General features: G+C 35.4%; 1 protein-coding gene across 4 annotated transcripts in view; it reads right to left on the reverse strand.

Annotated features, from left to right (window-relative positions):
* Nucleotides 1-20,698, reverse strand: part of LOC136408563 (zinc finger protein 541) — a 183,230-nt gene that overhangs the window by 52,127 nt on the left and 110,405 nt on the right. For all 4 annotated transcript variants that reach the window (XM_066389623.1, XM_066389622.1, XM_066389621.1 and 1 more), the window contains exons 3-4: nt 4,915-5,048; nt 4,059-4,192 (exon numbers count right to left, since the gene is read on the reverse strand). In XM_066389623.1, coding sequence (XP_066245720.1) covers nt 4,059-4,192; nt 4,915-5,048 — 268 coding nt within the window. The remainder of the gene's footprint in view (nt 1-4,058; nt 4,193-4,914; nt 5,049-20,698) is intronic.

Here is a 20,698-nt window from a genome sequence, read left to right on the forward strand (position 1 = left end):
CGCTTTTTCGAGATGCGGTAATAATCGTTTTTTACTCAAGAGCTAGGAGAACCTCAAAATATCCAGTCTTCTATTTTTTTCTTCCCCAAGTGTTTAACAAAAGTTGTTTCTTTTCAGCAACTTTTCTTCACATATTTAGATCATCCATGGTTCACAGTCTGAGGCCATATCTCCGATTCTCTAAAATTTAGTAAGATTCGACCACATCACTAGTTTTGCGCTATTGCCAATTTGTATGTCGTGGCAAAATTATTATTGACTTTGACACTTCCAAGATCAGGTGATTCTAACTTAACCTATCCTGTAGTAAATGGTTACAGCTATCTCGATTTTCTGGTAAACAAAAACTTGGAGTTGTGGTAATGTCGCGACATACCGTCCATTGTTTTACTGTATGTTTTATTATGATTTACACTTACAAGTTGAAAACAGGCAAACAACTCCACTTACGTTATGTTTCTTGATTAAACTGTCAACTGGTATTTTTGTGTTAACTTAAATATTTTTATAAAACTTCTGTTATTAAGACGACCTTACAAATTGCAATTTTGTCGTGCACAATTCCTCTATTACTTCGTGCAGTTTTCCCTCGGACCGATCCGGATTTGGGCCTGCAAGTGAAATTTCGTTGCTTAGTTTATGGAAAAGCGACAAAAGAAACTTTCCGGACCGGCAGCTTTAAATGGCAATAATAAAAAGTTTTCTAGTTTAAGTCTCTAAGAAAAAGCTCGACGAAATTTGACAATAAAAATTTCAATTTACTTTCAATTTAAACTTATGTAATGGGAATATTATATTATGTATAAGGAAATGGCTTGAGTGAAAAGCTTGCATATCATAGAAAGATAAAACATATCTTCTTCTTAAATCATATCAAGTTATGTGAAAACTCTAGAAATGAGATTTGCATTGAATTTTATTTGCAAATGATCCACAAAATAATTGATAATGCTTGGGCGTATTATATAGGATAATTTAATTAAACTCATTAGTGTCAATGCAAAAAATAGCCAAATCAAAGATGTTGTTTTAATCAGCGAGGACGATTAGCAATACTATTTGGTCACTTTTTGACGATGCCATAGAATTACATGACTTGTTTGTGATAGAAAACCAAAATGTGACTATTTATGTTAAGTAAGATTGATGTTAGAATCAACCGATTTTAAAGTGCCAAGATCAACAATAAACATATTATGAAAGGAAAATTGATATTAATGATGTATCGTTATTGACTTTGACATTCTGACAGATGACAGATTTTTCGAAATTTTTTTAACACATGTTAAATTTGTTATTTCCTTTCATCTTGTTTTTTTGATAATATGAACGTTAGTTTATACGGTTCTTCAAACCATTAGAAAGACACATTCGAAAAGTGTCAAACTTCAAATGTCATTGTCTTGAAATTTGTTGAACGTTATTTCTGTTTCGTAGATGGAGCACTTTTGGAACTGTTGTACCAATCGGAAGCGTTGCACGTGCCGATTTCGAAAATATCATTGTTTTGAGGGGGTTCGCTTGCATTTTCTTAGACGGTAAGTAACAAATTTAAGAAAGTTTTTTTTTATTCTTATAGGAAATATGGGGTTTTCATATTACTCTCACAACATACTCCGGATTACCTGAATCTTAAACTTAACAACCGGTATAGTCACGTCTCAGAATGGATGACACCGAGAACAACCGAGTTTAACTTATTTTCTCCACGTTTCAACTTATTTAGTTCCACTCACGTTCCCACAAAGTTTCGGACTAATTACCCACAGTCACTTTTCCGACTTTCTAACGTACCCCATGGAGCTTTTTGTTGGAAACTACATTTTTGACGTTACGTTTAATAGTAGAAATGCTCAATGTAACGTGGTTACATTTTGTTATTCTTTAGTGTTAGTCTTTCAATCGAGCGAAACTTAATTTTTTTCTACCCCCGACTGTCTATTCGATACGATTCGTATGTATCAGTGAAGATTCAATCTTCAAATTTTTACTCTTTTTGGTGGGATTAAATAAAACATTTCATGATATCGGCGATTTCATTGCCCGCAAGAGACACGTCCCCGTACCTAAACCGAAAACAAAAATCTCACGTCCCTGTTAAGTTAAAAGAGCACGATCTTGGAGTTCTGAAAACTATGGAACGTTCCTAACTGAAAGTTAAATGTTCTGAGGTTAGATTTTAAGTCGCTGTACGATATCGTTTCACGTGGGGAATGTTTTCGAAGTTTCGGCTTCTTTGTGTCGCCGTAACTGCGGAAACAATTAACATGGCCGACGGATTAAGCCCCTTTTGCCTCGGGTAGCATAAATGTTTTCCTTCGGAATATAAGCTCGTTATTGCTCACTTGTTAGGCCCTCAGGATTAATCTCTGTCTGCCACTCACATTGAAATTTCCTCGTTTTTTTTTTCGCTGCATTTTCGTGGAAAAATTCGTGCACAAGGTCTGAATGCAACTAAATTTGAGCAGAACTCCGAGTATGTTGCTGCAGCTGACAACAAGAGGAATTTCGGATGCTCGCACGTGAAGTGATTCGAAGTGGTTGATGGGTCGATTTGTCGCCTTTTTATTCCACGCATTATTGAAACCGCCGCTGGCTCTATGTAGCCACCGGCGCATAAATCATTAGGTTGATTTATAGGCACTGTTTGCTGGCGAATTTAAAAATAGAGAAACTGGAATAAAACAACCCCTTTTGGGGATAATCAATTGCGGGAAGCTGAATGCCACTGCTCGAATAGCGCAAATCGCGCATTTCGCTTCGTCGAGCGTAAACGAGCGGTTTCAATAGACAAAAATGTTGGAACTACTTTAAGCATAGTTTTAACATAATTAGGTAAGAATCATAAGCATGTCGTTCGAGTTTATAACAGACATAAGAGGCTTTATTAAGGGCTTTAGAAAATGTCGTTCGTTTGCATAATTTATACATCCCATGTGGTATATTCAGATGCAAAAAAAAACATAATGTCCAACATAAGTCCAGTCAAACGCATTAAATTCAGTATTTTAGTTAATATCGTGTTCAATGTAATCAGTCCCAACCCAAACATAATCATTTTAACAAACTAATTATTCTTTCCTTTGTTTTTGGAAATAATGCCTTCCACACCAGTAGGGGTGAAATTGTACACTATTCTGGGTTAAAACTGACCGAAAATAACATTCTCCCTTTATTAATGGTTTGAACGAAAACCCCTGTTAACATTTCGGTGTGCATGTAGAACATATTTAAAATAATATTAGAGACTAATTTGCTTTTACCCGACTATAGGTACTCGTAGCGATTGGCAGGTTTCGTTTATATTCGTAAACTCCATGTACAATAGCGTTGTGCGCTGATACGGCCAAAAAGAGCGGACGTAAGCGAACTGGTCATATTAATAATTGAACTCTTCGTAGAAATTTAGTCTAAAATGTAGAGCATGAATTGAGTAATACGTGTTTATTTCTACCACAACAAAAAAATATCCGAGCAAATTATAAATCAATGCCTCGGCTAATCCCAATATTTCCTCGTAGATCACGCTCCCATATCAAATAACAAAGCCTCTCATTAGAAGCTTTGGTAATCCGAATCCGGTGTTTGTGCTCCGAAACATGATACCACCGGGTTATGCTTGATCCGTATACAAAGGGCTTTCAAAAACTTACAAAATGGCACCAGCGTAATGTGGGTCGGACTCAAAAATCGATACGATAAACCTTAAAATATGCAAATAGAAAATCGACTAAGAATGGCGCTGTTTTCATCCCCTCTCGCGGCATTCACTTAAATAGACTCCGGAGAAACACTTTGTTTATAATTCCCCCAAAGTTACCGAAACAATAACAGACTTCAAAGGGGAACTTTCGCATTAAGAACTCCGGGGCCTCGGACCGTTCTGGTCGCCTCTTTTGTTTGACTTTTCCGATTTTACTTCGGGAATAAAGGAAATTACTTCGCCGAAAGTAAACTGATGGTTAACGAGGGAGGGGGAGAGATTACGTAGGTGTCGAAGGTTAAGCGGTTTTCGCTGAAAGTTTCTACCGGAATTATGGGGTTAAATTTAAGCTCACCGGAGTTTTCCCCGGAACTGCCTGTGCCTAGCAACACGTCGATGCCACCGTCTGAGAGGATGTCGGCGTCTTGAGTGTAGATGGAGAAGGAGGAGTCTTCTTGGAGTCTCGCCAACATAACTGCCAAGCTGTTCCTACGAAAAAAAAAATAGAAATTAGAAATAGTATAACAGGGTCTTTCAACGAGAATTTTACCGTCGTCAATGAGGTAAGTTTTAATGAGTATTTTAATTTATTTATGAATTTATTAAAGTTTTAAATGGTAAGATGAGTTGTGTAATACTTTCAATTAAAAGTCGATCAATGCGGAATACGCAGGTATATTTTCAGTAAATTTACTTAAGCTCAACATAGACGACATACAAAAATATTTGTTGTATTAGCCACAGTTTTATATGATGTATTCGGAATGCTTGACACGCTGGCATGTGTGTAGAGCTTAACCAAATTTGTTGAAAATTTATAGACATAGTCTGACGTCTGTGGATCTGACGGTTGGTCGGTCTGTATATCGGATGGTTGGTTGATTAGTCAGTGACTTGATCGGTTGGTCGGTTGAAGTTCGGCGTTTGTTTTGTTGCTAAGCTGATGTCATAACAGTTCTTAGTTCTTAGTCTGTAAGATGTAAGACATGCATATTTCCTACCCGTTGCGTGTTGTCTAGCAACCCACGAGAAACAGTAATAACAATAAGAAAATGAAAAACTTTTTAAGCAGTTTTTGATTCGATAAGAAATAACAATAAAATTAAGATGTAGGACGTGGGACACATTTTGAAGTTTGTATCAAAAGAGGTCCATAGGGCCATAAAGGAGCTGAAACAAGGATGGACCGTTCCTGAGGGATTGAAAGTTACCTGTCGAGATCATCGGGCTCCTTGAGCTGCAACGTGACGTTCCCGTCGGAGGCGGTGGAATACATAAAAACGGCATGACTGCCGGTGTAGGGCAGCTGGAGGGGCACCCGTACTCCAGAGAATTCGTGCACGGCCTGCAAAAAAAAACTTCCTTAAACATTTAAATTTACAAGAAATGTTTATTATACAATCTGAAATCGTGCCCTTCCCCCTTTCGATTTCATAACATCCGCCAATGTTTGTCAGCGTCAACGTTGAATACTAACTGAAGAAATAAAATTTCAAATTATTATTGCACATGGTGTTCTAAATTGATTATTCATATAGGACATCCCCGTCAATAGTGACGATAAAAAAATCAACCTGGAAAACTGAAAATGTAAAACTTACTTACTCATGTCCTTGTTAATTAATTTTTTTTTTCAACAGCCGCATCACGAAAAATAAAAAAGTCATATATGTCCTATTCTAAATTTAAGTCACTCTCTTGCTTCTGGTAGAAATTTATTTAAGCTTAGATTATTTCTCTCATGTCGTCATAATTGAATCTCCTCAATGGGGCATCGGACAGGTCAGGACACATGTCCTTAGGAAGATTAATACCTGGACAGGCATCCTGCGTGTCAGTCGTGTGTAAACATGCCCGTTGCAGCCACCACGCGATAACGATTTTAAATCGAAACAGGGGCAATTATGTCAAGTGGGAGTAATGAATCTATTATTGTCCCCCGGTTAAAATGCATGAATGTGTTTGTTGGTAAATAACAGGAATAATTAACATGGGGGTAACTACACAATTCCGGGGGCGCGCCCTGATTTATGGTATATGGACAGGCAAAAACGGATACCTAATTGTTTCTCTGTCTCGGAGCCAGATGCCGCCGCTATTTCGGTCCTGCTATCTCTCGCATTTTAGTAAATTATGATGCTAAACTGATATATATGTATATATATATATATATATATATTTTACAGTTGGATCCGTTCCCGGGGGCAGCAAAACAAGTCCCCAAATTAAAAATAAACAACACACGCCGCCCGGTTTGTTTTAATTATTCTTGTCGGGGCTGCCGTGTTTTTGCCGTTGTTGCGGCCCAAAACGTTATTTGTTTTTAAACGTATATTATTGTAGTGGCTTGAAAAAAGGAACAACTACCGTCCACGACGTGTAACATGCATGATAAAAGTCGACATAATCCGCTAAGCGGAGCGTGGCAATTTCTCCCCAAGGAGTGCTCCCAACGACAAATAATAACGAGCAGAGTTAATTCTATTACCTCACTCGCTTTCAAGTTCAGTCCTGTGCACGTCCCGGAACCCATTCGGTGCAATAATTAACATGCATGGAAAGGGTCAGGTTATGGTTTATTTAGGCCCTTCTTTTTTGGCAAATTCAACCAGTGGCGAATCTAGGGGTAAAGCTAGGACTTTCTAGGAAAAGTTGTTTTTTTAAATTGGGGTTTTCAGTGCCGTAGCAAAACAGCGCAAAAGTGTGTTTCTTACCTTTTTTTTTTACCTCCCTGTGGAAACGTCCATGGATTTAGAAATTCATTCCAAATAATTTGATAAAAACATCTGTAAAAAGATAAAGTGAGTTACATTGATGTTATATCCCTTTCAGCCTCTAAACTCTCTAAGGGAATTAAGGGTTTCGGACTTCTGAAATTCTTGGAGATTTTTTGAACTTTTGGTGTTTTTTGTATTTTCTGTTTAGTCCTCGAGATACTTAAGAACTTCCTAGAATTGATATTGTTTATTAACTAAATGTGGGGATTCCCCAAAAATATTATAGTATTCTGAGATATTTTCGGAAAATATGTGTTATTCGTGACTTTCAAATGATTGAATTTGAATTATTTATGTTTTAGAAAGTGGTTTATTTCTATGTAGATCGACACGAATCCCAGTCTTGTATATGAATTGCCAGTTTTACTAGTTTCAAATGCATCTTTTTTCAATTACACCGACCAGTATTTAATAGAGACAGTGGCGGATTCATAGTAGTTGGGTTCGGAAACTCAGTACTACTCCGCCGCTGAATCCAACATTTGCGTATTATTAAAAATCGAGGAAATACCTTGCCAGCAGACTCTGTAGCAGCAGAATCGAAATATTTATATTTATAACTCAGCACGCGAGCGCATATTCCATAACACTGGAATGCAATTTCCGGAATATAAATAAAATTGCATTTTATCTGAAATGCGATAAAACTTCGTATTCACCTATACATAATATGAGTTATAAATAGAGCCGCATTTTATGTTGGATATATTCACACTATTACAGAGGCAAATCCCCTTTATGCAATAACACTCACAGCGGTGTGCGGAAAACGCAAAAATCGCATCAAATTCCATATGGTTACAGTGTATGTATACATATAGTCTTTTGGTTGATTTGAAAAATTATAGTTAGTCTTTCTCTAAATTGATTTATTCGTAGGGCGCACGATGAGCCAATGAATTCCCTTGTCAGTAAATTTTAAGTTTAGTCAATATTGTGGAGAAGCAAGAAACACGAGGAAATCCTTAGAAAGAGAGAGGGAGAGAGGGAGAGAGAGGGAGAAAGGGAGAGAGAGAGAGAAAGAGAGAGAGAAAGAGAGAGCACAGAGAAACAACGAAAGATTGTCTAAATAAAGTTTATGAATAGAAAATCTTCTCTCTTATATCTGGATAGAGAAAGTTTGCACACATCGTTGAAAGATCAGCCGAGCACTCAAAATTTTACATTTTCCCCGTTCTTGTTTTCTTTGCGGGATAAAAGCGGATTTAACTGAGCACGGAGATGTAGATGGAGAAATTCTACGTCGACCGAATCGACTTGGCCTGTTTACGTAAACGCCATTTTTGCAAAAGAAAAACGTGGTCATAAAATTGCTGCTAATAAGGAGCCCAAGATCAATACATGATTCGTAATAACAAGGAAGATTGGCCAGGCAGACAATAAATACCCAGGAGAGCACTCTCGTTCCATGGGCCCTTCTTGGACAACAATTCCTTAATCTTGGACGATTTGAAAGGAAACCGCGGGCAACAATTTCGAATTTACTGCCATTTATGTCGTAAATTCAGACTGCTGCCCAGGAAAACGAGAGATATCCCAATTTACAATTTTGGATTGTTCTCAGGAAAAGCACGGCCATTTAACCTCTCAACTTGTATGGATAGCTACTTAAGCGGACATTAAGCAGGACGTTCTTTATCTAAGCAGAACTGTCAGTCTGGTTTTAAGAGCGTTCGAATGGAAACATAAAACGCAAGGGCCGGTTTCTGCTCGCATATGGTCGCCCATAAAGTTTTATTTTCTTACAGTCAAATGATATTTGCCCGGCTTTAAGGGACTGGACTGGGACAAAAGAAGTGCCGATGCTGCACATATCACTGAAAAACAACAGCTTTTGCCTTCGGTCTTTGAAAAGAAAAGAAAGCAAATCGACTCGATTTCGATTTTTATTTTACGTCAGTTCACTTCAGATATTCACTACAAATCCACTTCATCTAATAGAATAAAGCTTTTCTTTAAACAACATTAAAATTTATCAATTCACCAATCATATCAATATTTCCCAATTTTAGAGTTACACAGAAGAGCTAAGAACATTTTTGAGAAGAAATTGCAGGGAGTTGTTACTTTAGGTTCCTTCCTTTTCAACCAATTAAACGCCAGTTTTTTTAATTACAATACCCTGTATAATTTTGACGACCATTTCGGAGGTACTGAACCCTTAAGAAAAATATTGAAAGAACATTTGCTGTGAATTGTTAGCTTAGGTTTTTTGCTCTGCAACCAACTAAAATCTGTTTTCTAAGTGCAACACTCTGTGTATTTTTTAATCTCTAATTAAAAATCGTGGAGATGGGAGATGATTTCTAGTATACATATATTTAAATTTATCTCTCACCATTTTGGAGTTACAGTTTGAAAAATATTGAAAAAAAAATGTGCTAGAAAATTATTAGCATTTTCCACTATCTTAGGGTTAATAGATCAAAATCCTGGCAACTTTTCCTAGAGGATACTATTCATAGAAACATCGAAATAAAGACGGAGCATTAATCAGTTGCATTAGATATGCCATCCAGGAAAACTTATAAGTAGGTTGGTTAATGGCTCTTAGAAACACAGATGCTATAAAAAAGACTTTCTAAAATAATTTGCTAGAATTGTCGGTTTAGGTATCCAAACTTAACTAGAAACGAAGTCCACTAAGGGCCACTTTCCGACGTCACTTTCAACTTATTTGTGATATATTTTTAAGTTTGCCTAGCACTTTTCACATTTTTACAATTTATTCAGGAACTTTTAAATTTACTTAAACCATCGTACAAAATACCTATAAACCTAAACGAAACTTTCCAATTTAAACCGATGTAGTAAACGTGGCCTTAAGGCAAAGTTTGCCATATTCATTGTTCCAGGCCCTTTTCCCTAATTCCGGAGCCACCTACAGGTGATTAGAGCTAACGAGGTAAGTTCGGCCCTAGAATAATACTGCCTCCCTTTTCAATTTACTTTTATTGAAGAACGGAGCGACTATAACAAAACATTTCCTTTAGCAAATTGCAGTGCTGCCATGGGACCGGACGAAGATATTTTTGTGCAATAAATAGTGTTAAGATTTATACTTTGAAATTCAAATATTTTTTAGTTTGATTTTTCAAGACTTTTGTTGCAAAATTCCTCCTTAAGTCGGTGTAAAATTGTTAAGGTTTCGTAGAAACGAAGAACAATAAGCTGAGACTTAAGTTTTTGCCCTTTTCATTGCAAATTACTGGAACATTTCAAATTATTCCTTTGTAAGAAAAAAAGCAACTCAAACCGGTCCTGATACTCTTGATCCTGCTCTCAAACCATAATGCCTTTATACGTATCGTTGAAAGCGCAAACATAAAATTCCTTTTTTTTTCTCTCGTTCCCTTTGATTTAATATTTACACGGTAAGTACTACTTGTTGAAAATATTTGAACTTCAGAGTATTCAATTATTTACTAAAAGTCGTTTATTCTTTGTATTGACAGAAAAGTTTCCACGAAATAATCAAAATTTTCCCATTATTGAATTCAAAGCAATGCAATTTTCGCATATAGAGCAATTATCATTTGCCCTAAAGCGCACTTGTGCACAGCCTCTCTAAAACGTTTTCAAAGGACCATTTCGACGCGAACACGCTGTATAATGCCCAGTTATGGTCCCGGATTCGTAATTTGTCAGTTAGTTTTGTCAAAGTTGTCTCTTTGCTTCCGGAGAATCCCGTTTTGCGGTTCAAACTATTACACTTTCGAGTTTAGGGTCAAAGTTGCAACTTTCCGCGAGGGGAGGGGAACAGTCTATGATATTTGGAGCTACGTGCAGACTTTGTAGGTCACCAGATTAAATTATGTTTGCATAGTGGTTTTGTGCCTAATTTGGATTATAATTTTATCGATTTATCGTAATAACAATAATAATAACGGGAAGCCCGGATTTAAATAAATTTAGAAGGTTGTGAGATAACTAAAATTACTTAAAGTAAACTTTTTTTTAAATATTTACTTGCTGATATTCTACTAAAAGTGAGACAAGTTCTTGACCAGAAGGCCATCGTATTAATATGACGTTATTTTGTCAGTTGACTAATATTTAAATTCTATAACACTTTACCCGGTCAATCGTATCTGTGTCTCTTACAGTTTCCAAGATCCCAATAGTATATACATTATCAATTGGGATCACACTATACAGTTTATCCTAGATAAGGATGAACAGCATGGGGATCTCGGAAACGGTAATAGATACAAAATCTTTTAAATTAGGACTTGCGGAATTTAAAGCAAATTAACAATTTGTTTTTATACCGGTTAAACTCCAAATAGTTACGAAGATATCCGGAAAAAAAACGAATTTGGCGGTCTTCATTTTTTGCAAATAACTCTTAGACGGTTAGAGTTAGAGGAGTTAAAGATTTTTCGTTAAATCCTTACATTTAGAGATAAATTACTAAATTCTTGATTTTCATACAGCCGCAATATCAAATATTTATATTTTTAAAATCGTCATAAAATTCCCTTTTTAGTCATGTATTTCATTGGTTTTCAATTGGTATTTCTTTCAAAAACTATGAGTTATAGCTACTAAAACATTTTTTGATAAGTCTGTTATGATCTTAACTTATAACAATACACAATACACAACAGTACACAATAAATAAATAAATATTTAAACGAATTATATTTCTTCAAATTAGACACTAGTCTTCTGAATATGGATTTTCCAGGTCGATAATATGGTTTACATGGTCAGAAATATGGTTTACATTGTGCAACTTTTCCCTAATTTAAGTGAGAGTATCTATTACCGTTTTTGAGATCCCCATGCTGTTTATCCTTATTTGAGAAACTGTATAGTTAGATAACAGTGATAGTTGAAAAACATTGGACAATTCAAATTCAATTACTTTGCATGTCAAATTATAGGATTCAATCACAATCATATGAATATCTCAAAAACCAGTAGATGTCGGTATAGGGAATTCTGTAGGTAAATAAACTTTAATGACTAGCAAATTTTAAAAAAATGAGTAGATATGCAGGAGATTCTATACGAAAATATTAATTTTTAGGATCCTAAATATTACGAAAGTAATCTGTCGAAATTGCAAATTAATGGTTTCATTAAGGCTTGGACCCTTCAAAAACCCATAAAACTACTCATGAAAAAGTATATTAAGGAATTGTCCTATGTGATTGGTATTGGGTTGGCAATTAAATTCGTTCAGTTTTTTAGTTTGGAATAAAACATTTTTTTTTTATATGCAAAACAAATTTTAATCAATTATATATTGACCATCTTTATTGATAACCTCTTGCCATCTCTCTACCAACTTCATTATGCTGCGTTCATAGAATGACTGTGGCTTATCAGCAAAAAAACGATCAAGGTGGTTTTTAACTGCATCTTCATCTTTGAAGGTTTTTCCTTTCATTGAATTCTGCAGCGACCGAAATAAATGAAAATCGGAAGGGGCAAGGTCCGGTGAATAAGGAGGATGAGCCAAAACGTCCCAGCCAAACTAGAGTAATTTGTTCCGCGTGGTCAAAGATGTGTGAGGCCTAGCGTTGTCATGATGGAAGACAACACCCTTGCGATTTGCCAATTCTGGCTGCTTTGTGCGAATAGCTTCTTTCAATTTCGTTAATTGGGAACAGTATAGGGTTGAATCTATTGTTTTTCCAGATGGTAGTAACTCGGTGCCCTTAAAGTCCCACCATACGGAGAGCATTATTTTCTTCGGATGCAATCCCACTTTCGAGGTCGTTTGTGGTGGCTGGCTGCTGTGTCCCCATGATCTTTTGCGCTTAACATTTTCGTAAATGATCCACTTTTCATCACCTGTTACTATTTGTTTCAAAAATGGATCGCTTTCTTGGCGCTTCCGTAACGAATCGCAAATGGATATTCGGGTGATCAAGTTAGCTTCGGTTAATTGATGCGGTACCCAAACATTAAGTCGAGAAACGTATCCTAACTGATGCAAGTGTTTTTCTACGCTTGTATGAGATATATTCAATTTTGTGGCAATCTCTCTTACCGATTGGGATGGATCACTCTCGACTATAGCTTTTACGTCACTTGAGTTAATCTCAGTTTGACGACCGGAACGGGATGCATCGTCGATATCAAAATCTCCAGAACGGAATTTGGCAAACTACTTTTGACATATACGTTCTGTTAAGGCACCATTTCCATACACACGGCATATCTTTTTATGAACATCGGCGGCTCGTTTGCCTTTTTTAAAATAATAAAACAAAATGTGACGAAAATGCACGTTATTTCTTTCCATGTTCACCGCTACACTATATGTACGATACTTATGATAGCCAAACCAAAGTTCGTAGAAAATATAAGAGAAATCTGATCTTGCATGTGTTTATTTAATTTGCTTGATAGCATTCAGAAAAAAAAGCAAATCAGCATGAAACTTATATGGAAAGAAAACCGAACGAATTTAATTGCCAACCCAATATATTCATAATATTCACTAATATCTTTCAATTCTAAATTGTAACCCCCTTTCCTCCTATTTTTTGAGATTTGTTTATTTTTGTAAATGTTGTTTACGTCAACGGTAGTGCAAAATGGCCGATTTTTTAAAATTGAAATATGGATCAAATCACATTTCAAATTAAGACTATTTCAACAACATTTAATGTTAAATTAAACTACATTTAGTGGTGTAATATAATTTAAAATCGATCGATTAATTTTGAAGAGAAAGAGCTACAAATAGAAGAAAATAAATGTCGAAAAAATGCAATACAAATCAGTACACCTCCTGCGATGGACAAGTGTAGCCCATTAGGGTCACAAGATAAAACCGCCCTTAACCATTTAAACTACATTATTCTTCCTCACAATTTTCTGTGAGCAATTGTAAGGCTGATTATTGCAAATTAGCATTTTAGTGCAATAAAAATGTCAAATTACAGAAGTTTGCAGATCTATTAACCCAAAAACTTTAGTTAATGTAAGGCAGGAATTTGTTGATAGATTACATTTTTGTCAGGAGCTCATTTCGAATATTTAATTTAATAAATCTCTTATTAACAAACAGGTTTTTTTTTAGTATTTAGGTACTATGAAACTGAATTTATATTGCATTTTTTACATTAATTTTTTTCTATTTAGAGCTCTTCTTCTCAAAAACAAAACGATTGATTTTATTATAAACCACATTACTCCATTAAATGTAGTTTTGAAATAACTTTAATTTGAAGTATCACTTGACCCATGTTTAAATTTGAAAAATCGGCCATTTTTCTTTACCAGTGAGGTACGGAACATTTAAAGGAAAAAATAAACGTCAAAAGACAGTATTTTTAGTCGCATTTAATGCCGATTTTGATTTTTTGTTTAAATAAAGGTTTGTTAAAAAGTTAACAATTTAGAGCCGCACGGTATATACAAGTAGGATGTCCAAGGGAATCTAACAAAAGGAAGAAAGAACTTATGAAAGGGACAAAAAATCAAAATTTACTACGGTTGATGATTCAGTAATTTTTTCTTGATTATTTGTTCTTGAATTTTAACCAAAAAAAACTTTATTTAAAAGTGTTTACATATAAAACTAATATATATATTTTATATAAATATTAAAAAATATTTCAGAAAGCCTCTATTGACAGTTACTATAAATATAATAACAAATAAAATAATAAAATGTTCATGGTTTATTCGATGAATTTAACCATATGTTCGTTTTTTTCCTACTGATCCGTGTCTTCGAAGAGTATAAAACCGAAATCGATTTAGTTAATTTCGAGTTTTTATTACGGTTCCTCGGGGTTATTGGAGAATGTTTAACCGATACCCAGAGAGTTTAATTTTCGTGCGTCATAGGCAAGTTTTAGGTGCGACCGTTAAAGAAAAACCGTAAACGTCGAACGTCGTCTCGTTTTAACGATTCAGAAGTTTTAACCTTCGAGCCCTTATAACAGCGCCAAATGGATCCAGAAGTTGAGCTCCTCTTTAATGGTTTTTCCTACTTAAGGTATCAGTTACTTTAGAGTTATTTAAGTATAGTTTGATGAATGTAGATGACAGAAAAGTTCTTGATATACCTAACGGAAATTTTGCAAGTTACTATATGTGTTGTCAATCGAAGATACAAAGTAATACATCGACCGAACATTTTCAAATTACTTCTTTGGATTATCTATAATGTACGATGACTTTATTAAGTTTGTCCAGCTTTTCCAGACCCTTTTTTCAAGTTCATGGCATGTTGTACTGTTTTAACAAGAATTAGAATTAAAAGCGACACTCGGATGGAGTGGAGCTAAAAAGAGAACATCGGGAACAAAGGGCCTTTAAATGAAGTTTAAGATCAGAAAATCCCTTTTTTATTTCGCGAGAATAAAGTTTGTGCACGCCGTTTTGCCAGGAGGGTTGCCCCAGATTTTTTTTCATTCTCTTTAGTAATGATTTACGAATAAATTGTTTATTTGAGAAATGTGAGAGTTCTTGTACGCCTGCTCTTGTTCAAGTGGTCTATTGTTGGAGATGAAATAAACGACAAACAAGAGATAAGGTAACCTGAATGACAACTTTCTATTTAGTTCCTTCGGCAACCCGCTGAAAATAACCTCCTCTAAGGTAAGACGGCTCCTCGGAATACAACTTAAATCCCCCCTTGCTATCGAACTTTTTCCTAACGGTCACATTTAATCTCCTTCCGAGAAAAGAAACGAAATAAAATCCTCCGTAGGACTTAACATCTTAAGCCCGTTGTTTGTTCATTATTATTGTGTTCGGGGTGTACACAAAGAAGAAGTTTCCCGAGCAAAGAAACCGAACACAACTTTCTAAATGCTTTTATTCTAAAACAAATATAAATTCTAGAGCTTTGAGGCTTTCTCCCGAACTTCCGATGCGCCTTCAGGCCAAATACGTACTCGGCCACAAAAGTGGGTTTTTACACGAACACTAGGTTTAATAAAACCTTAATTTTTTACTACTGGATGATTTAAGCAAACCAGGGTATGATCCATCAAAGCTGAAGAACCAAATATCCTCCGTATTAGACGAGTGGGTAGATCAAAATAATTATTCCACCAAATTCATTTTTTTTTTGGTTTGATGCTCAAAAATCTACCTTCTGTCACTCACGTCAAGTGTCAACTTGACATGATTAACCAAAAGGCGGATAATAAAATCACCCTGTATATATTTTGAAGACGTTCGAAACGACCGCTTCATTAGATTTATTTAACGTGAGTCTGTTAACTACAAATTAAGTCATTTTCTTGGAATGCCTCCAAATGTGCCGTATTTATATCGCGGCTGTTTATCAAACATCCCGTACCGGCCTACACGGAGTGAATCATTATGCGAATGTAAATGTAATGTTTTTATGTAATTGCACACCGACACTAAACAAAAATACGCGATCCCTAAAAATACTCTGGAAATGAATCTGTTCACCGAAAACAAAACCAACACATGGACTGAGCTCGAATGGAATTTGAAAGTCTTCTTGTCTGAAAGATAACACGCTCTGCAAGTGTCAACGAGTCGAAATTAAGTTGTTTTTGTAAGAAAAAATGACGGAAAACATAATGATAAAGCAGCCTAAATTTATGGCCCAAAATTGAAATTTATGTATTTAAAAAATTGGTTTGGTGTTAGCTTGATAGCATTTCTCCATTTTGATCCGGTAATTAAAAAAAATTGCAAAACCATGAAATCAAATTTAATCAAGTGCATTATACAACAGTGGTCGAAAGGTTAATTCAGATTTTAGCTTGGTAACATGAGATTCAATTTTTCGACAGTTTGGGCCTAAATAAACGAATTCCAAAAAATAAATATAGAATTTCACAATTACTGACCATTAGGCTACATAACTAAAATATTAACATTTGAATTTTTTTCAGACTTTTGGAGATTTTTAACCCAACGAATTCGAGACATTTAACATTTTTGCCTTGAATTTTAGTATCTTAGCTGTTTGGTCCACGTGCTGATAAAACTACAATACATAATTAAAGAAACTTTGTCTGGCATGGGGCAATTTTTTGCTCTTAAGTTCACGAACTTTCCTTTCGAATATTGGATGTATATTTTCCATAAATTACAATTTTTGCCTCAAATGTTAAAACCTTGTAGACGACATAATTGGAGTGACAAAATTTTAATTTTTACCTCGAATTTAAAAACGTTACCTTTTTAGTCCACGATTTGAAAGCACAAAATTTCAATTTATTTCTAGAATATTTGCGTTACGAACTGAAGGTTCAGAATTAAAAATTTCGCCTTGAATTTGAAGATTTGAACTTTGTTCCCCACACCCAAAACTTCATCAAAATTCGTTTTCGAAATTTAATCTTCTAGGTCTATATAGTTGAACCTAGAGTTTTTAAATTTAGGAATTATTGACCTTCTTGATTTATGAATTGAAAATTGCAATTTATTCATAGAATTCGAAAATAGTTAAGTGATTCGTGAATTAGAGGTAGGGTCAGGTGGGGCAAGTTGACGATGCTAAGGGGCAATATGATGTAAAAATATGACATGATCTTGATGAAAATAAAAATGCATGGATAATAAACTTCCATTTATTGGCTTTGAGGCAAAACAATATTAATGGAAAAGTATTTTCGGAAAAATGATGAAAAACGTGATTATATTTTTTCGTAAATTTCGTCTTCTTACACCAGTATGGGGCAAGATGACGTTCACATTGCGGCAAGATGGCGAAATATAAAAAAAAATGAAATTAAATGCTTTGATTTTACTTGCTTTTATTTTTTAAAAGCTTGCGTTGGTCTTCCTCTATTTTCTTTCTTCTTTTTCGCGTTTCTATTTTTCTTCATATTCTAAGCGTTTTTTATTCGTGAGGAAGTTATCACGGAAGCTTTTTAAATGATATTAAATGGCCCTCTTGCCAGGATCGTCGATTACACTTTTACGCTCATATTTTCTTACCATCTGTGAAAAATACGCTATGACGAGTTCGTCATCTTGCCTGCATCACCTTGCTTCCGGTGTACATATTCAAGAATTTTTTGTCAAGATTTAAAAAACCTTGAAATTAGAACAATACCTGAAGAAGATTTTAATTATTGAGAAATTTCTTGGAAAGATAAGAATATTTTTGACCAAAATTTACCTTTTTGTAGAAAAATCCCTTATTTTCGAGCTGACATTTATTACATCGAACAGCGGTTTTTTAAAATTTTGCGGTTAGATATTAAATAAATAGATTCAGTCGCCATCTACTGGCTTACATTATAACTTCATACATTCATAACTTCGTACATAAAGGTTTCAAAAACTGTCATCTGACAAATTAAACATCTTTCAGATTTTTAGATAAGTTGAGTTTGTCATTTTAGCCCGTACGTTATCTTAGCCCATACGTCATCTCGCCCCACCTTACCCTACAGAATTTTAACTTTCTGGTCCACAGAATTTGAATCTTCCTTTCGAATTTCTAAAGTTTTCACTCAATTCACGCAGTGAATGAAGATAATTTGAATTTTCGCCCCGCATTTCGAATCATTATTGTTTCTTATGCACCTTAAAACGTACGTGTTTTTACAATTTCATCGCAAAATTCATTACACGTATTGCATGGGTATATTGCGCTTCCCATGTTAAAACCGCTTGATGTTATTATTAATTTATCGTTCAATTTACAACCAATAGTAAATTAGAACCCTGCCATTGTTTCGGCGGTTAGCCTTGTAAAATGAATATTTACAATTATGTCTGCAAACAACCATTTCCATCGTTTTTTCGGCGCAAATAATTTAGTTTCGCTGCGAATTTAACCGTAATTACACCATCGGCTTTGACAACCTGCCTGCCAGTGCATATATTTAATAAGCCTAATGGACCGAGTCCCGAAAGGCAATTTGAACGTATCTTGAGCCACTATCAGTAATTACCTCCAACCTTAATAGGCCAAAATCAATAGGCACACATTATACGGTCAGCTTAAACCCCGATTTCCCTATATTCGGACACAGGACATCACCTACTCGTTACAGCCTCAGTGACGGGAGTGCAACCAACCGACCAACCAACCAACTGAAACCAATAGGTTTCGAGCTTGATCCTGTCGGGCAATTTTGTCTCTTTTTGTCATTATTTTCGGGGCGACGCAAATCCGGCTCTGAGAGATTCCCGGCCGGAACATCAAGAGAGGTTAATTAGGGCCCGATATGCCCTTTGAAACCCGCCTTAAACACGCCGTTGACTTTGCACGTATTAAGCAATAAATCTGGCGAAATTGAATTTCTAAATTCTCGGTTATGACGTGCTTTGTAAATTATTGTCATCATAACTGTCGGATGTCGGCGAATTTAGGGCCGGGCCGGGTTTGCGGCCCCCGCCATGCAGATTACTGTGTCTGGTGAGACCTGTCGCTTATGAGTGCGCGCTAAATAATTTTAAGTACTGTCGGAATGACGAAGGAGCACACGAATTTTCCGGCACTGAAACGCGCGGGAATTTAATATCACCAAAGATCCAGCTGGCACAGACTTCTCAGGTGAATATGACCGTTAAACGTCACTCAGACAGAAAGTCCCGCAACAGTTTGTAATAATTATTCAACCCAGTTTCGAGAAACTGACTGCTAAAGTGTTAAATAGTTGTTTAATTGCTAGAAATTCGACTGTGCTTTAACAAGTGGTCCAAAGCAGGGATGCAACAATTGAACAATACGTAATTTGTGTAGAATGGCAGTTTTACTATCAATAACGCCATTTATTGACGCAAGTTTGCGACAAATGACAGATAAACTGTCTCGCGCTTGTGATTCAAAATTCCACTGATTATCTGTCATAGACCTACCGTATTGGCCATAATTATTGCAACTTTTAAAATTGATTTATATTTTTGTTCATATTTAAGGGACAAATGCGCCACCCTATACATACATCCTTTATTGAACTACCTTTACTTATCAGAGAAAAGGAATGTATTATCTTCTCTTATATTCACTGGTATAAATACATTGTGTTTCTATGCTGGCCAAAATAATTGCAACTATTTATTTTTTCGTGTTTTTTTGAGAAAATTTTGCTTCTCAGTTCTCGTATTTAATTCGACTATTGTTTACTGAATTTTACGTGGCTCGAAGTAAAACGTATAGTAGTGATATTAGAACCAGAGTGATTCATTTTTATAAGAATGGTCTAAGGCAAGTCGAAATAGCCAGAAATTTACAGCTTCATAAATCGACAGTGTCGAGAATCGTCAAACAATTAGTTTGTACTGGTAATATAATACCATTAAAAAATACTGGTAGATCAAGAAAGTCCTCCAAGCAATTGGACTGAAAGATTTTAAATATTCCGAAAAGAAGTCCTTTCCTATCTTCAACGAAAATCTTGGGTGAAATCGACCAAGCACGATCATCTGGCCTTTCAAGTCGAACAATAAAGCGAAGACTTTGTGAAAATGACTTGAATAGTTATACTGCCAAAAAGCCTTTGCTCTCGAAGAAGAACATTAAAGCTAGACTCGAGTTCGCTCAAAACTAGACTTATTGGATACCAAATGATCGGAAAAGGGTCGTATTTAGTGACGAGTCTAAGTTTAATTTATTTAGAAGTGATGGTGTGGTTTACGTAAGGCGAGCTAAAGGCCAGAGGTTGGATCCAAAATACACTTGTCCCACTGTGAAACATGGCGAAGGATCTGTATTTGTGTGGGGATGCTTTTTGTCATTTGGTATGGGTCCTCTGCACAAAATTAAGGGAAGGATGGACAAGTTTATATACAGAGACATTTTGAGGAACATTTTGGAATCCTATATAGATGAGGTCATGCCGCTTAAATTCACCTTTCAACACGATAACGATCCAAAGCATGGTTCTAAATTAGCCAAAGAGCGGTTAGAACAGTAAAAAATGCCTATTATGAAGTGGCCGTCCCGAAATCCTGATTTCAATCCAATTGAGAACTTATGGGAAATCTTGGACCAGAAAATTCCAGACCGAAAAGTTCAAAATTATACGGAATTATTCGAATTACTATCAAAAGCTTGGTTAGAAATGGATACAGCTATAATTGAGAAATCAATTAACTCTATGCCAAGTAGAATGGCAGATGTAGTGAAGGCTAAAGGATATTACACTAAATATTAAAAATTTGTTTTATTTTTCATTGTCATAGTTAATTATTTCAGCAAAACAATTTAGTTGCGATAATTTTGGCCAGCATAGAAACACAATTTGTTTATACCAGTGAACATGAGACGAGATAATACATTCCTTTTCCCTTGTAAGTA

Source organism: Euwallacea similis, chromosome 4 (assembly GCF_039881205.1).
Source record: "Euwallacea similis isolate ESF13 chromosome 4, ESF131.1, whole genome shotgun sequence".
NCBI classification, from domain to species: Eukaryota; Metazoa; Arthropoda; class Insecta; order Coleoptera; family Curculionidae; genus Euwallacea; species Euwallacea similis.